The following is a 15,182-nucleotide window of genomic DNA, read 5'->3' as shown; positions in this document are numbered from 1 at the left end:
CCCCTAGAATGGTTGTCCTAAATTTGTACTTGATCCGGCACGGCGAAACATCGTACAATAAAGCTGGCATTTTGCAAGGGCAGGTAAAAGCGCAAAAATCATTTCTGCAAGTAAAGATTTTTAGCTCGATATTCCTTTGAGCGAAATCGGCAGAGATCAAGAAAATGCTTCCACTCATGAACGCCAAGTTTATTTTCAGTTTATTTCTGATCTGCAAATGAGCAAAGCGCTTGGCCGAGGCGAAAGTTCTTCCCAAGGCTGATCTCGTTTACTCCTCTCCCCTTTCTCGCGCTCTTGAAACAGCCAAAATCGCTACGAATGACATCGGGGAAGAACGCATAATCTGCGACGACTTGCTCAAAGAAAAGGGAATGGGCAAACTCGAGGGCAAGTTGAGAAGCGAAGTCGACTGGAACAGCCCGGAAATGGAGGCAGACGCGGATGTCAAATACAGGGCTGTGAATTTTCTCCGGTCGCTTATCGAAGAGGCCAAAGTTGACAAGACAATACTGATTTTCGCGCACGGTTTCTTGTTGAAAATGCTCTTCAGACATTTTCTTGGACTCAAGAACTTCGACTTTGGCGAGTTCAAAGCAGAAGCTAAGGAGACAATGAAGAATACGGCATTCCATCATATTGTCATCAAAAAGACCTCTGGTTGGATCGAATCGAAGAGATACGGGAGAATGAGAGCTTGGGAAGGGCAAGCAATTGCAGTTAATAATGCCAAGCATTTAGAAGAAGAACAATAAAATTGGTTCGATAAAATGTTAAAAATGACCATTTCAGAATGCTTCGTTATTGCGGCTCCCTTTTTATCCGACGCACGGCTGCCGTCGATACGAAAAAATTGATCATGCGCCTCCGTCAAGAGTCCCAGCTTCCTCTTGGAACTTGTCGATCAGCTCTGCAGGCGACAAATTGGAATTTCGAAGAGGCGGTCATTCATCTGGAAAAGGAAGCGAAGGCTTTGGGAATGAAGAAGATGGAATCTCTTGGTGAATATTGAAACGGAAGCCGAACTCGAATATTCTTAGCTTCGCGAAAGACTCCAGAAGGATGTGTTGGAGTGGCTACAGAAGGAAATAAGGGTGCGATGGTGATCATCAATTGTGAATCGGAGCCTGTGTCGAAGACGCCCGAATTCAACAAGCTGGTCAACACTGTCACTAGCACTCTCCTTGCCAAAGAAGCTGGAGACTTCACCGGCGAGGCAATCGTCGAGTTAGATGGCGTCAAGGATTCACTTGCGCAAGCTATTGGACTTTTGAAAGAAAATATTCAAATTAAATCGGGAAAGGTAAACCGGAAGGAACAGAGGCTGTAAAGAAAATAGTATATGGATATTTTATGAATATTTTTAGGTTGTTGCGGGTCCAAATTTAGGATTTTACGTTAGAAATTTCAACAAAGAATATCCAAATAATGGCACTTATGGCTCGCTTGTCAGGTATTACTTTATAAAATTTCATTTATTTATCTTTGATTTTAGTCTTTCTGGCGGTAGCTCGGAGTTGAGTGCTGATCTAGCCGCGCACTGCGTGTTAGAGCTTCCAGACGTCACTGGAGATATTCCTGAAGGCCCTTTGTTCATTGACGATCTTGCTGCCGACGAGAACCGTCTTCTCTATCAGCCACTCAATGGCGGCCAATCTATTGTTTTCAATGTACTCGCCGAGCAAAATGCGGAGCTTCTTTCTTGGACTCGTTTTAAAGTCTCTAAGTAATTGACCTGAGTCTTCTATGTTTTCAATTCAGAATGGTCTGGGACATCCTCGTTGCCGGCAGTTTGAATGTTGATCAAATCGCTTACTGTTCTCGGCTGCCAGGACCAGGAGAAACCCTTCTAGGCGAACGATACGAGACTGGTCTGGGCGGTAAAGGAGCGAATCAAGCGGTCCAGGCAGGAATTGAGTCAGAATAACTCACATAAAATAAGGGTGAATATTTTTTATGATTCCAGCGGAGCTCTTCTATCTGGCGAAGGAAAAGTCGGACTGTTAGGTGCAGTAGGAGATGATCAAAATGGATCGTGGTATGTTGAAGAGCTCGCTAAAACCGGAACGGACTGCTCGAAAATAATAACAAAAGCTGATTGCTCGACTGGCGTTGCTCCGATAACAGTTTCGATGGAAAACGGCGAAAACTCGATCGTTGTTGTCCCTGGAGCAAACATGCGTTTTACTGGAGAAGATTTAGATGAGGAAGCTTTCAAGGGCACCAAAATCGTCATTTGCCAAAACGAGATTCCAGTGAGTACGACCAAAAGAGCTCTACAACTTGGAAGAGCAGCTGGAGCAAAGACAATCTACTCGCCCGCGCCTTGCCCGAGCAGGGAAGACTTTGAGACGTTCTCTGAACAGATCAACTATCTCATCGCGAATCAGACAGAAGCTCTGGAACTCAGTGGAAAAGAAACTATTCAGGAAGCGGCAACAACTCTCCAGGAGAAATACAAAATCAAAAGTGTAATCGTCACTCTCGGTGGAGACGGATTTGCCGTCAAAAGTCAGTGTCTAGAATCTAGATTTTGATTGTTGCTTTAAAAATAATGAATTTTTAGGCGAAGGAGAGCTGACATTGCACCCAGTTGTTGAAAAAGTAGACGTGGTCGACACGACCGGCGCTGGAGACTCCTTCGTTGGCGCCTTTTCTTACTCGCTTACCAAGACGCAGAAAACGACGATCGAACATGCCAAATTTGCGTCTATGGTTGCTTCCCGCTCTACAACAAGAAAGGTATAAAATAACTTCACCAAGATCGTTTGTTATTATTTTCAAGGGAACTCAGAAATCGTACTTCCGTCTATCTGAGCTTGAGTGATTGTTATTCAACTCCTTTGCTTCTTTATTTCGCAGTTCTTCAATTGATTTGATTCCTGATTCAACTTTTCTGTTCAATAAATCTTTTCGCTCTTAATAAAAAGCTTCATTTGCGAACCTTCGAGAACAGATGAATTCTGAGTTCACCTGAGAACATCATCGATGCAAATTCAAAATAGCACTTGTTTTCTTGTCAGATAGCAACAGAGAATGTTCGCTTGCAGTCTGTCCGTGCATATAAACAGTGGCAGGTTTATTTGTGTTAACTCGAGAAAGACTTTGCTGGGATGAATATTCGATTATAAATAAACAGCCGCCGCCGCAATTAGATACCTGCCGCAGCCTCAATTTCAGAAGCCACCTCTAGCCAAATGGGATTAATTTAATTCCGATTACCTTTCACAGGGAATCTTCCATCGCCTCGATTTCCCCTTGATTGCAAGTGTTGATGGTAAGAGTCATGGCGAATTCTTCTTCTTTTGGCTGGAAGTCAGACGAATCCTATGGAAAGTTCAGATTTTACATTGTCAAAGGCACTAACTTATTCCAGAATGATCCGAAAGGCTTTCAAAAATGCGGTCGGCTGTCAAATAGTGGGCTTTCGTCGTTCAAATCTGAACTCGTTGAAAGGGGATTATCGATGATTATGAAAATCGGGATCTTGTTTCTGTATTCAGGATTTTCGAAAAAATGAAAAGAAGAAGGAGGACATGAACGTGGCGGGATCATCCGGAATTTGGCAAAAAGAAATAGCGGATTGTCCGGATTCTCATGCTTGTTCATCTCATCCCATTTCAGTGAAAAATACTGTAGTTACTGAATTCCCCAGATTCGTACGTCCAATATCAAGCAAAAAAGATCGAGTATTCTTGCCGACCAAATCGTTGAAAATGTCTATCGACTGACGACTGTATTCTCGCGAAATACAGTAATTTTCCTGCCATAAAAAGCGACGTCTTTCTTTTCCCGACCTTAATCTACCCTTCAAAATATTATTCCCGCATGTCTGCTTTCAACTTAGACTTGAAATTAGTTACAATTCAAAATTAAATTTTCATTGCTGCAGTAACTTTCTCCAGCAGTGGCTGCAAAAGCAGAATAAATCATCATTCGAGCAGTTCGATTCCCAGAGGCGCGATTTTTATCGGATATGGGGAGGAGGATCGTAATTGCCAAAGAGGCATTATTTGGGCGCATCTAGCGCCATCCTTTGGATCTTCCTCTGGCTCGCGTTTTTTCGCTGCTGAATTTTAATAGCCAGCAAAGGAAGACAAAACGCAGCGCCAAATGTGAACTTGAAAACGAGAACTTGCAAATTGAAAATTGAAAGAACCCATGGAAGCGAAATTATAAAAGAGTAAGTCATCCACGGGCGAAATTGGAAGTACAGTTAATGCGGTTTAATGATGCGTTTAACGAACTTGGGAATGATCCGCCGATTCGGCTACCGGGATATTTTAAGCAAGCCAGGTCTGATCTGAAAATATGCTTCAAATTTTTTCGACTTTTTGAGAATAATTTTCAGAGAGAAATTTAAGAAAAATGATCCATCAGTTGGTTCAAAAGTTGAGAAATTTTTGTTTTCCAAGGAAAGATTTTTCAAAAGATATCAAAATTTCAGCGAAAATAAAAATATTCTTTTAAAAAAGTACCGCGAAGTTCGCTTCGCGAGGCATTGAATTTGAGTGTTCATCCCCAGAGAATCGCTTCTGAAAGGAGCGGAAGCTTCCCGTCGCGCGAGGATCTCTTTAAATGTGCAAAGTGGAACTCGTGAATAGTCTATTAAAATGCTGGCCGATTTCTTTTCACAATTAAGAATCTCTTTATCCATTCACTTTGATTGCTGACTGCCAGTCCATCCTTTTCGCCATCCTTTTTCAAAAGCTAATTTTTTCTTCTTTTTTCAAGAGAAAATAAGTTACCTCTCAAAACAGCTGTCTGGACTTATAAGAGCAAATGAGTTCGATTTTTATCAAATTTAGCAGTCTCCTGTAAATAGTAGACAGGCTTGTGAATCCGAGCACTGGAAGAACTAAGTATTAAGTGTTTTATTTTTGGGGTAGTTTACGGAATTTATTATTCTGTCAGGTTTTGAATAAATCAGCTGCACGTGTTCCACGCGAAGAGTTTTGATTAATTTTGAAGAGAGTACCCACCGCCGACTGAAAAAGAAAAATCAAAATAGAATGGCCTCACGGCTGTGCTTCCAATTTCCCAAGTGTGCAGAAGGTTAACACAGTAAATATCGTTTTCTAGGGCATTTTGGCTGTATCCATGCCTTCTTGAGAGTTTGGCCAAAAAATTGGCAGAAATTTTTCATTGGGTTAAAATTTTTCTTAGGCAGAGAAAGGTGAAGAGTCAGTCTTTTAAGATTTTAAATATATTCAAGCGAGCAAGCGTATTTCGTGGATGATAAAAGAAGTTCTACCTTTGACGACGACCAAAAATATGGTCATTCTGTCGAATAGTTTGAGACTAGTGATCAAGAAACTTGAAGAGCTCTCAAAGATCCTCCCCTCCTGGATTCGAGACGTACATGATCAGCTCAAATCTTCATTATCTCTTGTTGAAGCTTATTTGCAAAAGTCTTGTTTATCTTCAATTCTGATGATTTTCAACTGCCAGGAAAGTCTGGACATAGAATTCCCGAAGAGGCCGATGGAGCGGGACGCTGCAACACCGATGATACGTCTCTACTGGAGAAAGCTGGCATCTCTTCGGGCTACTTTGACGAAAGATTCATGTCTCGCGCATTTGGAAATATATTTGAGCACTTTTTGCGACTCCTTCAGTTACATCTTCCAGTATCTTCTACAAAGTATCTCCAGCAGAAATCGCTCTTCAAATCTTCAAAAGACCTTCAACTAGCTATTCATCTTGGCGCACAGCATCTTCATCTTCTTCAACGGCTAAAAATCACCAATCAAACTGAAAACTTGCGTTCAAAAATTTATCGTTTGTATATAAAACTAATGCTTCAATTCGGCCCTACCGAAGAAATAGCTGCTTTGTCTCCTGATTTTAAGAAAACCCGGTTACCAGAGGAAGAGGCCTATCTGCCAATTACTTCTGATGAATTATTCAATAAATCAGGAGAAGACAGTGATATTCTCGTTGACGAAGAAATTATCAACTGTCAAACTACTTGTAAATCAACTATTCAATCATTTTTCCTGGACCAATTCAAAACATGGGACCCTGAAACATTCATGAAACTGATAACCCAAAGAGTGTTGGAGAAATCCATGCGAGTTGTCCTTGAAGACATAGACGAGAACATAATTATTCCGGTGTTTCAAATTCTCCATCGCACTCATTCGGCAGAGCTGAATGTGATTGGTATTTTAGCAGAAATGTCAGATAATGTTTGGACTCTTTCCAGAAATACTCGGATCTTTTTACTAGGTATATTTTATCGAAAATTCGAGCTGCTTTAATCATTCTTAGAGGCATCAAAATATTACATGCTGAAGCCGGAAAGGGTTATCCTCGAACGAGTCCTGTATTATCTGAGAATGGTTAACACGCCGAAAAATCAAGAACTAGTGCTCTTATTGGAGCAACTTGGTCGAAGCTCGTGTTCGCTAGACTCAGCCGTCTTGGATGCGTACTGTGATCTTACAGTAGACTGGTAAGTTCCCTTGACAAGGAACAATAAGAAATAGTCATTTTAGTACGGAATCCTTCGATCTTGTCTTCGACACGAGTGAGGAAGGGTCACACTCTCCATCTAATCTACTCAGCGCTTCTCTACCTTTCGAAATTCCAGAGCTCGAGGAACCTCTATGGAAAAATATGTCTAAATTGAGCTTTTCAAAAGCTGATTTCAAATCATTCATTGCACTCCGCCACAGTTCTTGATAAAAACAAAACTTTCTTTCTTATTTTCTTAACAATCTTTACTTTTAATAATTTATTTCTTAAATTTATAATGCCCAATATAAGAATGTTGGATGTTTTGACAAAACTTCCGGAACATTTTTTGGAATTAAAAAAGAATGGGAAAAGCTCAGACTCTGACGCGCTGGAAAAACTTTGCGCTGATCTTATTTCATCCTCTCCTGCGAAAATGATCCAAGTCATTTGCTCTCTGAAGAATATTCTTGCCGACTCGACATTGATCTTTCCAGTTTTATCCGACTTCGTTGGCTTCTGCTCATCATACGAAGTCCTTGAAAGAATAGCTCTAAGTAGCGTGGAGCAGAAAGTCTTCGTTGATTTCCTCAATTTTATCTGGAATCTACCAACTCGCTTTGCAAATGTAAATAAAGGAGCTTTACCGACGAATTTGAAGCATCAAAATTTTATGCAAAATTTGGAGAATCTCGCTTGTTGCCTTTTACGCCAGAGAGATGTCAAGAAGACTTGTGCGTTACTTGATCTCACGTTCGCGAATGTGTCACAATCGAAAGAATCAGCCCTATTTCTGCACGAGTTTGCTCAGATAGTGATAGACGAAGCTGAATTAGCGAAAGACGTTGCCAAAAATCTCCGTTTTCGCGCGAGAAGAAACTTCCTTGAATCATTCATAAACTACTGTCCGCCTTTTTCATTTCAAACATTGGTATTTCCTCTTGTCGACATATTTCTCGCTAAAAACTTCAACTTGCTTCGAATATGCACCGGTCGATTACTCAATCAAAATGGCCAGTTTCACATGGGACGAATTGTTGCTATCGCAGGTCTGGAGACATGGAAACATTTAGTTGACTACTGGGCGGACGAAAACATTGTTATCAAGGTTTCTGTCGATCAAAGAATCCAAGTTTCGAAAATCATTGCCTTCTCAGTCGACTATCTTCCTAAATGTCCGGATGAAATGCGATTGGAGATTATCAACACTGTTTCTTTGGGCTTCAAAACCACTTTGCTCAGTCGGCGTCCGACAATCGAGATATTGGAATGCTTTCTGCCAAGAAGATCATCTCAGTATTTGATTCAGAGGCCAAACTTGACTTTCCAATCACGAATAAAGACCTTCAAGCGGATCAAAATAAAGTTCACGAAGATAGCAGAGAGCGAACAATCGAATTCTTGAACGGTAACCAACAAAAAGTCGAAGATGAAAGAATCAATGCTGGAAACTGTGACGATGATGATGATGATGATGATCGAGAAAGTCTTGATTCCGACGACTTGGAATTCGAACAATTCGAATTCGAAACGCCGAACCTTTCAAAATACAGTCCCCGCTTTCTTATGGAAGCCAGTGGAATTTTGGTCGAGAGAAATCTACCCCAATCAATGTCAAAAACGGAGAAGACTAAACGCAAACTCGCCGCGCTGGAAACAATTCCGTATTTAGCAAAGGTCAATCAGGTTTCTTCGAAGGAGCTTGTGGAAGAGATTTTGAAAGGGATCGTTTATTTTGAAATTGTTAACGATAATGATGCTGCTCTCGTGGGTGATGCTCTAGAATCGTTGGCAGTTGTGGCTCCGGAATTTTATGCTCCTGCGATTGTTGGTAATAATAGTTTTTGGTACGAACATTTTCTAATTTTTAGGTGAATTTTATGCCGAGTCAATGCCTCTAGAAAAACGGCAGATCATTCTTGCCTCTCTATCGAAGGCCGTAAAGCAATTGGCGGACAATCCCTTCGAAGAACTTGAAGAAGAGATCGCCTTTGAAAAATTAGCGCTTTCCGCAAAAGTTGAATCACAATCACGGCGCTGGGGAAGCCGCCCAAAAAGCGAGAAGATGCTCAAGTCTCGGTTTTATCCTGCCGCTGGATATTTTCTTTTTCCTTTCTTGCGCAGCTGGGATTCGAATAAACGAACGTTGATGTTGGAGACGTGCGATAAAGACGTCTTGTCAAGAATGATTGCATTCGTCGGCCAGATCATTTCTCTCTTGGATAATATTCCCGAAATCGAGAAATACGTCCTTCCTTCCATAGATTTTCTCGCGACTTTTAGAAGAATTGGTAATTTGTCAGCGCTTTTCTTATAAAACTCTATCTTTAGATGACACGAATTTGAAACTTGTAATAATCAAATCTTACCAAGTTTGTCTGCTGAGCATCGCTTCAACTAAACAAGAAATCTGGATGGACATCACTTGGAAAATGTGGCTAGAAGAATGCCAATCGCTTGATTGCCCACGCCTTTCACTTGCTGCGACTGACCTTTTGAATCTATTCTAGTTCATGAGTCTACTTCTCCTTGACGGATTTTTTTTCAGAATGAGCGGTTACGAGCCACCAGTCGGACACATTCTGCATTCTTCATATGGCCATGGAGTTTTGCGAGAGCTCGCTGCATTTGACTCCAAAATCTCGCCTGTAAATCTTATGCTGCCGCTTTTCGTAACGAATAGCTCCCCTGACGCCCTGGAACCGATAAATGCGCTGCCCGGAGTGAGTCGCTATGGAATCAACAATCTCATTCCCTTCCTTTCCCAACAAGTCGCCAAAGGTCTTCGCTCAGTTATCATTTTTGGCGTAGATGTCAAATCGACTAAAGATGCTGTCGGATCTAGCGCAGATTGCGAGACGGGCCCTACCATTGAAGCTATTAAATTGATCAAGTCAAAATATCCACAGGTCAGTTTTTAGTTATTATTCATATAAACGCCCATTATCTATGCATTATAATTGTAAATTACAGTAATGATAGCTGTGGGTCGCGGCTGACGTTTGTATTTGTCCCTTCTCCGAAACCGGGCACTGTGGGATTTTCGAAGATGATCGCATGAACAACCAGAAGTCCATCGATAGACTAGCCGAGATCGCAGGCAATTATGGACTCGCAGGTGCTGACTGCGTGGCTCCTTCGGATATGATGGATGGAAGGATAGGAGCGATCAAAAGCAGACTTCGGGAACTCAAGCTTGGCTCACGAGTTGCCGTGATGTCCTACTCGGCTAAATTTTGTTCTGTTGCGGGTTAAATATCGAATAACTAAAGAGTAAGCTTTGAAAATAGAGCGGAATTGATAATAACTCGGGTGAAGCATTTTATGGGCCTTTCAGAGAAGCAGCTGGTTCTGCTCCTAAATTTGGCGATAGAAGAAATTATCAGGTTAGCATTCACATTAGCTAATTTTCTACTTTATTTTTCAGCTTCCACCAGGAGCATCAAGTTTGGCGATGAGATGCAACGATAGAGATGCGAACGAAGGTGCAGATATTTTAATGGTAAAACCGGCCGGTGCCTATCTAGGGACTGTTCTCGCTATAAATTAAATATCCAATTTGTAAATCATGAAAACCGATAAAAGATATTATCTACCGAACGAAGCAAGAGTTTCCGAATTTTCCAGTGGCTGCTTATCAGGTGTCTGGCGAGTACGCGCTACTCGTCCACGGCGCCAAAGCTGGAGCGATTGATTTGAAGAAGGGAGTGCTCGAAAGTCTAACGGCGTGTAGAAGAGCTGGCGCAGAAATGATTCTTTCTTATTTTACTCCACAAGTCTTACAGTGGCTTGACGACGATGAGAAAGCTATTCGAGCTTGCGCAAACTGAGTTAATTTTAAATACAGTTCAAGTTGTCTTTTAAATGCAAAACTCACAAATATCAAGTGCTCTAGAATGGTTGTCCTAAATTTGTACTTGATCCGGCACGGCGAAACATCGTACAATAAAGCTGGCATTTTGCAAGGGCAGGTAAAAGACGCAATAGTCATTTCTGCAAGTAAAGATTTTTAGCTCGATATTCCTTTGAGCGAAATGGGCAGAGATCAAGAAAGTGCTTCCACTCATGAACGCCAAGTTTATTTTCAGTTTATTTCTGATCTGCAAATGAGCAAAGCGCTTGGCCGAGGCGAAAGTTCTTCCCAAGGCTGATCTCGTTTACTCCTCGCCCCTTTCTCGCGCTCTGGAAACAGCTAAAATCGCTACGAATGACATCGGGGAAGAACGCATAATCTGCGACGACTTGCTCAAAGAAAAGGGAATGGGCAAACTCGAGGGCAAGTTGAGGAGCGAAGTTGACTGGAACAGCCCGGAAATGGAAGCAGACGCCGACGTCAAATACAGAGCTGTGAATTTTCTCCGGTCGCTTATCGAAGAGGCCAAAGTTGACAAGACAATACTGATTTTCGCGCATGGTTTCTTGTTGAAAATGCTCTTCAGACATTTCCTTGGACTCAAGAATTTCGACTTTGGCGAGTACAAGGCAGAAGCTAAGGAGACGATGAAGAATACGGCATTCCATCATATTGTTATCAAGAAGACCTCTGGTTGGATCGAATCGAAGATATAAGAAATTGACAATGTCCAGACGGCCAAAGGATTCAAGGAAAAGCACAAGGCAAACTGTCAAAGTCAACAAGTAAGTTTAATTTATAATAAATTATCAAAATAACAATTTCTTTAGGTAAACTCCTGGAAAATCGTCGAGTTTCTTCTTCCTGCTCTTCTATTTTCAATTATCAAAGGTGGCCGAACCATCGTTTCCGAGATGATTGGGCACACAAAACAAGCAGCAATCGCAGCGATACGTCACCGGCTTGATGATCACAACTGGGACTACACGCCTCAATATACATTCGACGAATTGCAACATGAGAGGTAATGATTCTTATTTTTCCTTTAAAGATTTTAATCATATCCTTTTAGATTTCTTCGCACTTCTAGGCAATATCTTCGACGAAGGATTTCAAATTTTCAACAAGACTCAACTTTTGCCCTTCATTATCTCGACCGCACAAAGCTCATGATGAACGAGGGCGATCTTGGAAAGCAACTTGCAATATTGATCAACCCCGATATCTTTCACGACGTCAACGAGCAAGCTGTTCTTTTCAAGCTGGACGAACTGTGGTTTAACCACGTCTGCAAGGCCGTCTTCGCCGACTTCTACTGCTGCAAGTGCGGCTTTTTGATGCTGGACGAGCCCGAGCTACTCAAGCACATGCTGGACAAACATCGAAAAGATGTCAAGGCTGCGGTAAGAAATAACGACGACGAAGCTGATCGACTGATGCGAGAGGCTGTTCACGCGTCCTCTAAGAAGATCCAGATCCAGGAATACTTCCGCGATAACCATGCTAGATTCGCACGAGCAAGCAGCTACACCATCACCCTCCACTCCTGGATCAATGGCGACCAAGTCGACGACATTTAAACTTATATTCTGCTCTTCTCATTAAAAATAAACTTCTTTTAGAAAAAACTGTGCCTTTTATGTCTGAAAAAGCATGAAAACAGTCTTATTTTGATGAAAAAAAAACTCAGCCCCTCCAGTCACTCCCGAAAAGGAAGCAACCAGAGGGGCTTTTGTTTTTATAAATCATTTTACAAATTCCTCCTTGATTTCAATTTTAAAACTTATTTTTTTTTTCCGTAAATCTTGATTTATTTGAAAAAATTATCCCAAATTCAAATTCTCCGTGTCCGAAAACCCCTAAATCCTCCCTTTTTTTATCAATTATGATGAATTTCGGCCATTTCGAACTTTTCAGCTCTTGGTGATCTTTTTCCATCTCGGCCGGGCTTGGTTTCTGATCCGCTGCGCTCAAAGTGGCGCTGTTGTTCAGTTTCCTGGGCGTGGCCACCGCCACAGTTTTTTGAACTGAAATGACGGCCAATCAGCGGGCCGCGCGGCGAACTTTCTCACGCCCAGGAAACTGCTCTGTTTCTTGAATCGGAGACATCATCAAAAAGTCACTGAGAAAGCCGGAAGGCGTTGTCAGAATTACCTTCGAAGATCGAGTGCAATACTCTGATATTATCTTCTGCAAGACTTGGGTAAACTTGGCGATTCCGTCGATGTATCTGCCGGTCACAAACTTGTTACAGGTAATTAATCCTTTTTAATGCCTCTCTGATTCTATTGGTAATAAGAGGAGTCAAAGAAATCCGACTGGCAAGGACTGTAAACCGCTGGAGAAATCCGAAAAGAGCGGGACATCAAGCTCAAGCAGCGATCAGACTCGCTTTACAAACCTGTCCAACGAAAGAAACGCGTGTTCAACAAAATGGTGTTGCCCAAGGAACTGAAAAAGGATATTCCTTTCAAAACGAAGATGAAAAATCAGCAGAAACAGATTGCGGGCGTGAACAAGTTTTGAAGCAGTTAGTTTTTATCCCGCAGGACCTGTCGAACTCGAGCTTAGGCTGCATTTTAAGAGCTTCAGAAAAACATGTGCGTTTTTTAAAGTTTTGGATAAATTTATAAATGCTTTTAGCGTGTCTTCGAGATCCTTGTCATTCTTGAAGGTCTGAAACAATTTTCTCCTCACGGCGAAGTTTGCAAAGTCTATCAGCGATGTAGAGAGCGAGTTATTGCTGATGCTATTCGTGATCGCCCTGCTCCAGAATATTTTCTCCTTCTTGTCGGCTTCTGGCTTGTTACGGATGAATTCGTGCTGAAGCATTTTTCCAGTGATTTTACGAAAACGAATCCGATATCTAACAGTTACATGAAGCACGTCATTCAATTCAGCGAGTCCGCTTCCAGTAAATTGCTCTCATCGCAGAGCAAGCTGTTCAAAACTAAATCCATCGGAGAGCTACTGTCAGCTTCTGTCGATGGTAACGGCCTCATCCCATAGGCAAAACTGTATCAACTCGCCGCTGTCATATCAATATTTTCTGAAGAGTCGCCGAACTATACGCCAATAAGTAAACTGGTACCTTTGGAAAGCTCTTCAGAAGAAGAAATCGAGTTTTGGATCTTGCAGGATGACTGCAAGACGTTCAAGAATTCTTCAGATGATTTTCCGCCAATAATTTTCAAGCGATTTGAATTCTTTTTGAATGAAATCTCACCTATTGCTTTTTCGAGGGCAAATATTTCTCTCGAAAGGACAGCTTTATCAGGTGAAGAGTCAGTCTTTTTAAGATTTTAAATATATTCAAGCGAGCAAGCGTATTTCGTGGATGATAAAAGAAGTTCTACCTTTGACGACGACCAAAAATATGGTCATTCTGTCGAATAGTTTGAGACTAGTGATCAAGAAACTTGAAGAGCTCTCAAAGATCCTCCCCTCCTGGATTCGAGACGTACATGATCAGCTCAAATCTTCATTATCTCTTGTTGAAGCTTATTTGCAAAAGTCTTGTTTATCTTCAATTCTGATGATTTTCAACTGCCAGGAAAGTCTGGACATAGAATTCCCGAAGAGGCCGATGGAGCGGGACGCTGCAACACCGATGATACGTCTCTACTGGAGAAAGCTGGCATCTCTTCGGGCTACTTTGACGAAAGATTCATGTCTCGCGCATTTGGAAATATATTTGAGCACTTTTTGCGACTCCTTCAGTTACATCTTCCAGTATCTTCTACAAAGTATCTCCAGCAGAAATCGCTCTTCAAATCTTCAAAAAGACCTTCAACTAGCTATTCATCTTGGCGCACAGCATCTTCATCTTCTTCAACGGCTAAAAATCACCAATCAAACTGAAAACTTGCGTTCAAAAATTTATCGTTTGTATATAAAACTAATGCTTCAATTCGGCCCTACCGAAGAAATAGCTGCTTTGTCTCCTGATTTTAAGAAAACCCGGTTACCAGAGGAAGAGGCCTATCTGCCAATTACTTCTGATGAATTATTCAATAAATCAGGAGAAGACAGTGATATTCTCGTTGACGAAGAAATTATCAACTGTCAAACTACTTGTAAATCAACTATTCAATCATTTTTCCTGGACCAATTCAAAACATGGGACCCTGAAACATTCATGAAACTGATAACCCAAAGAGTGTTGGAGAAATCCATGCGAGTTGTCCTTGAAGACATAGACGAGAACATAATTATTCCGGTGTTTCAAATTCTCCATCGCACTCATTCGGCAGAGCTGAATGTGATTGGTATTTTAGCAGAAATGTCAGATAATGTTTGGACTCTTTCCAGAAATACTCGGATCTTTTTACTAGGTATATTTTATCGAAAATTCGAGCTGCTTTAATCATTCTTAGAGGCATCAAAATATTACATGCTGAAGCCGGAAAGGGTTATCCTCGAACGAGTCCTGTATTATCTGAGAATGGTTAACACGCCGAAAAATCAAGAACTAGTGCTCTTATTGGAGCAACTTGGTCGAAGCTCGTGTTCGCTAGACTCAGCCGTCTTGGATGCGTACTGTGATCTTACAGTAGACTGGTAAGTTCCCTTGACAAGGAACAATAAGAAATAGTCATTTTAGTACGGAATCCTTCGATCTTGTCTTCGACACGAGTGAGGAAGGGTCACACTCTCCATCTAATCTACTCAGCGCTTCTCTACCTTTCGAAATTCCAGAGCTCGAGGAACCTCTATGGAAAAATATGTCTAAATTGAGCTTTTCAAAAGCTGATTTCAAATCATTCATTGCACTCCGCCACAGTTCTTGATAAAAACAAAACTTTCTTTCTTATTTTCTTAACAATCTTTACTTTTAATAATTTATTTCTTAAATTTATAATGCCCAATATAA

General features: G+C 41.4%; 7 protein-coding genes across 7 annotated transcripts; all 7 read left to right on the top strand.

The window, feature by feature from the left end:
• The first annotated feature begins 8 nt into the window (after nt 1–8).
• On the top strand, nt 9–752 carry LOC145698444 (uncharacterized). Its single transcript, XM_081775649.1, has 3 exons — nt 9–83; nt 125–166; nt 228–752. Exons 1-3 carry the CDS (start codon nt 9–11, stop codon nt 750–752), a joined length of 642 nt encoding a protein of 213 aa, XP_081631775.1.
• A 38-nt stretch (nt 753–790) lies between these two features.
• Nucleotides 791–1,727, top strand: LOC145698443 (elongation factor Ts-like). The gene is made up of 4 exons (XM_081775648.1): nt 791–998; nt 1,038–1,300; nt 1,365–1,450; nt 1,493–1,727. The coding sequence occupies exons 1-4, from the start codon at nt 791–793 to the stop codon at nt 1,725–1,727; spliced, it is 792 nt and encodes a 263-aa protein (XP_081631774.1).
• Nucleotides 1,728–1,759: 32 nt separating this feature from the next.
• LOC145698442 (ribokinase-like) lies at nt 1,760–2,929 on the top strand. Its single transcript, XM_081775647.1, has 4 exons — nt 1,760–1,914; nt 1,964–2,508; nt 2,564–2,739; nt 2,783–2,929. The coding sequence occupies exons 1-4, from the start codon at nt 1,760–1,762 to the stop codon at nt 2,822–2,824; spliced, it is 918 nt and encodes a 305-aa protein (XP_081631773.1). The 3' UTR covers nt 2,825–2,929.
• A 2,765-nt stretch (nt 2,930–5,694) lies between these two features.
• On the top strand, nt 5,695–6,702 carry LOC145698844 (uncharacterized). Its single transcript, XM_081776069.1, has 3 exons — nt 5,695–6,228; nt 6,271–6,454; nt 6,498–6,702. Exons 1-3 carry the CDS (start codon nt 5,796–5,798, stop codon nt 6,682–6,684), a joined length of 804 nt encoding a protein of 267 aa, XP_081632195.1. The 5' UTR covers nt 5,695–5,795; the 3' UTR covers nt 6,685–6,702.
• Nucleotides 6,703–7,694: 992 nt separating this feature from the next.
• LOC145698839 (telomere length regulation protein TEL2 homolog) lies at nt 7,695–8,978 on the top strand. The gene is made up of 3 exons (XM_081776064.1): nt 7,695–8,287; nt 8,328–8,747; nt 8,788–8,978. The coding sequence occupies exons 1-3, from the start codon at nt 7,726–7,728 to the stop codon at nt 8,964–8,966; spliced, it is 1,161 nt and encodes a 386-aa protein (XP_081632190.1). The 5' UTR covers nt 7,695–7,725; the 3' UTR covers nt 8,967–8,978.
• A 19-nt stretch (nt 8,979–8,997) lies between these two features.
• LOC145698840 (delta-aminolevulinic acid dehydratase-like) lies at nt 8,998–11,000 on the top strand. The gene is made up of 6 exons (XM_081776065.1): nt 8,998–9,365; nt 9,439–9,700; nt 9,775–9,842; nt 9,884–9,983; nt 10,042–10,427; nt 10,470–11,000. The coding sequence occupies exons 1-5, from the start codon at nt 9,006–9,008 to the stop codon at nt 10,284–10,286; spliced, it is 1,035 nt and encodes a 344-aa protein (XP_081632191.1). The 5' UTR covers nt 8,998–9,005; the 3' UTR covers nt 10,287–10,427; nt 10,470–11,000.
• Nucleotides 11,001–13,394: 2,394 nt separating this feature from the next.
• Nucleotides 13,395–15,117, top strand: LOC145698835 (uncharacterized). The gene is made up of 4 exons (XM_081776059.1): nt 13,395–13,586; nt 13,627–14,643; nt 14,686–14,869; nt 14,913–15,117. The coding sequence occupies exons 2-4, from the start codon at nt 13,647–13,649 to the stop codon at nt 15,097–15,099; spliced, it is 1,368 nt and encodes a 455-aa protein (XP_081632185.1). The 5' UTR covers nt 13,395–13,586; nt 13,627–13,646; the 3' UTR covers nt 15,100–15,117.
• The last annotated feature ends 65 nt before the right edge of the window (nt 15,118–15,182 follow it).

Source organism: Oikopleura dioica, chromosome 2, assembly GCF_907165135.1.
Source record: "Oikopleura dioica chromosome 2, OKI2018_I68_1.0, whole genome shotgun sequence".
NCBI classification, from domain to species: domain Eukaryota; kingdom Metazoa; phylum Chordata; class Appendicularia; order Copelata; family Oikopleuridae; genus Oikopleura; species Oikopleura dioica.
Note: the sequence above shows the minus strand (reverse complement) of the source record. Positions and strands in the feature narration are given on the sequence as shown.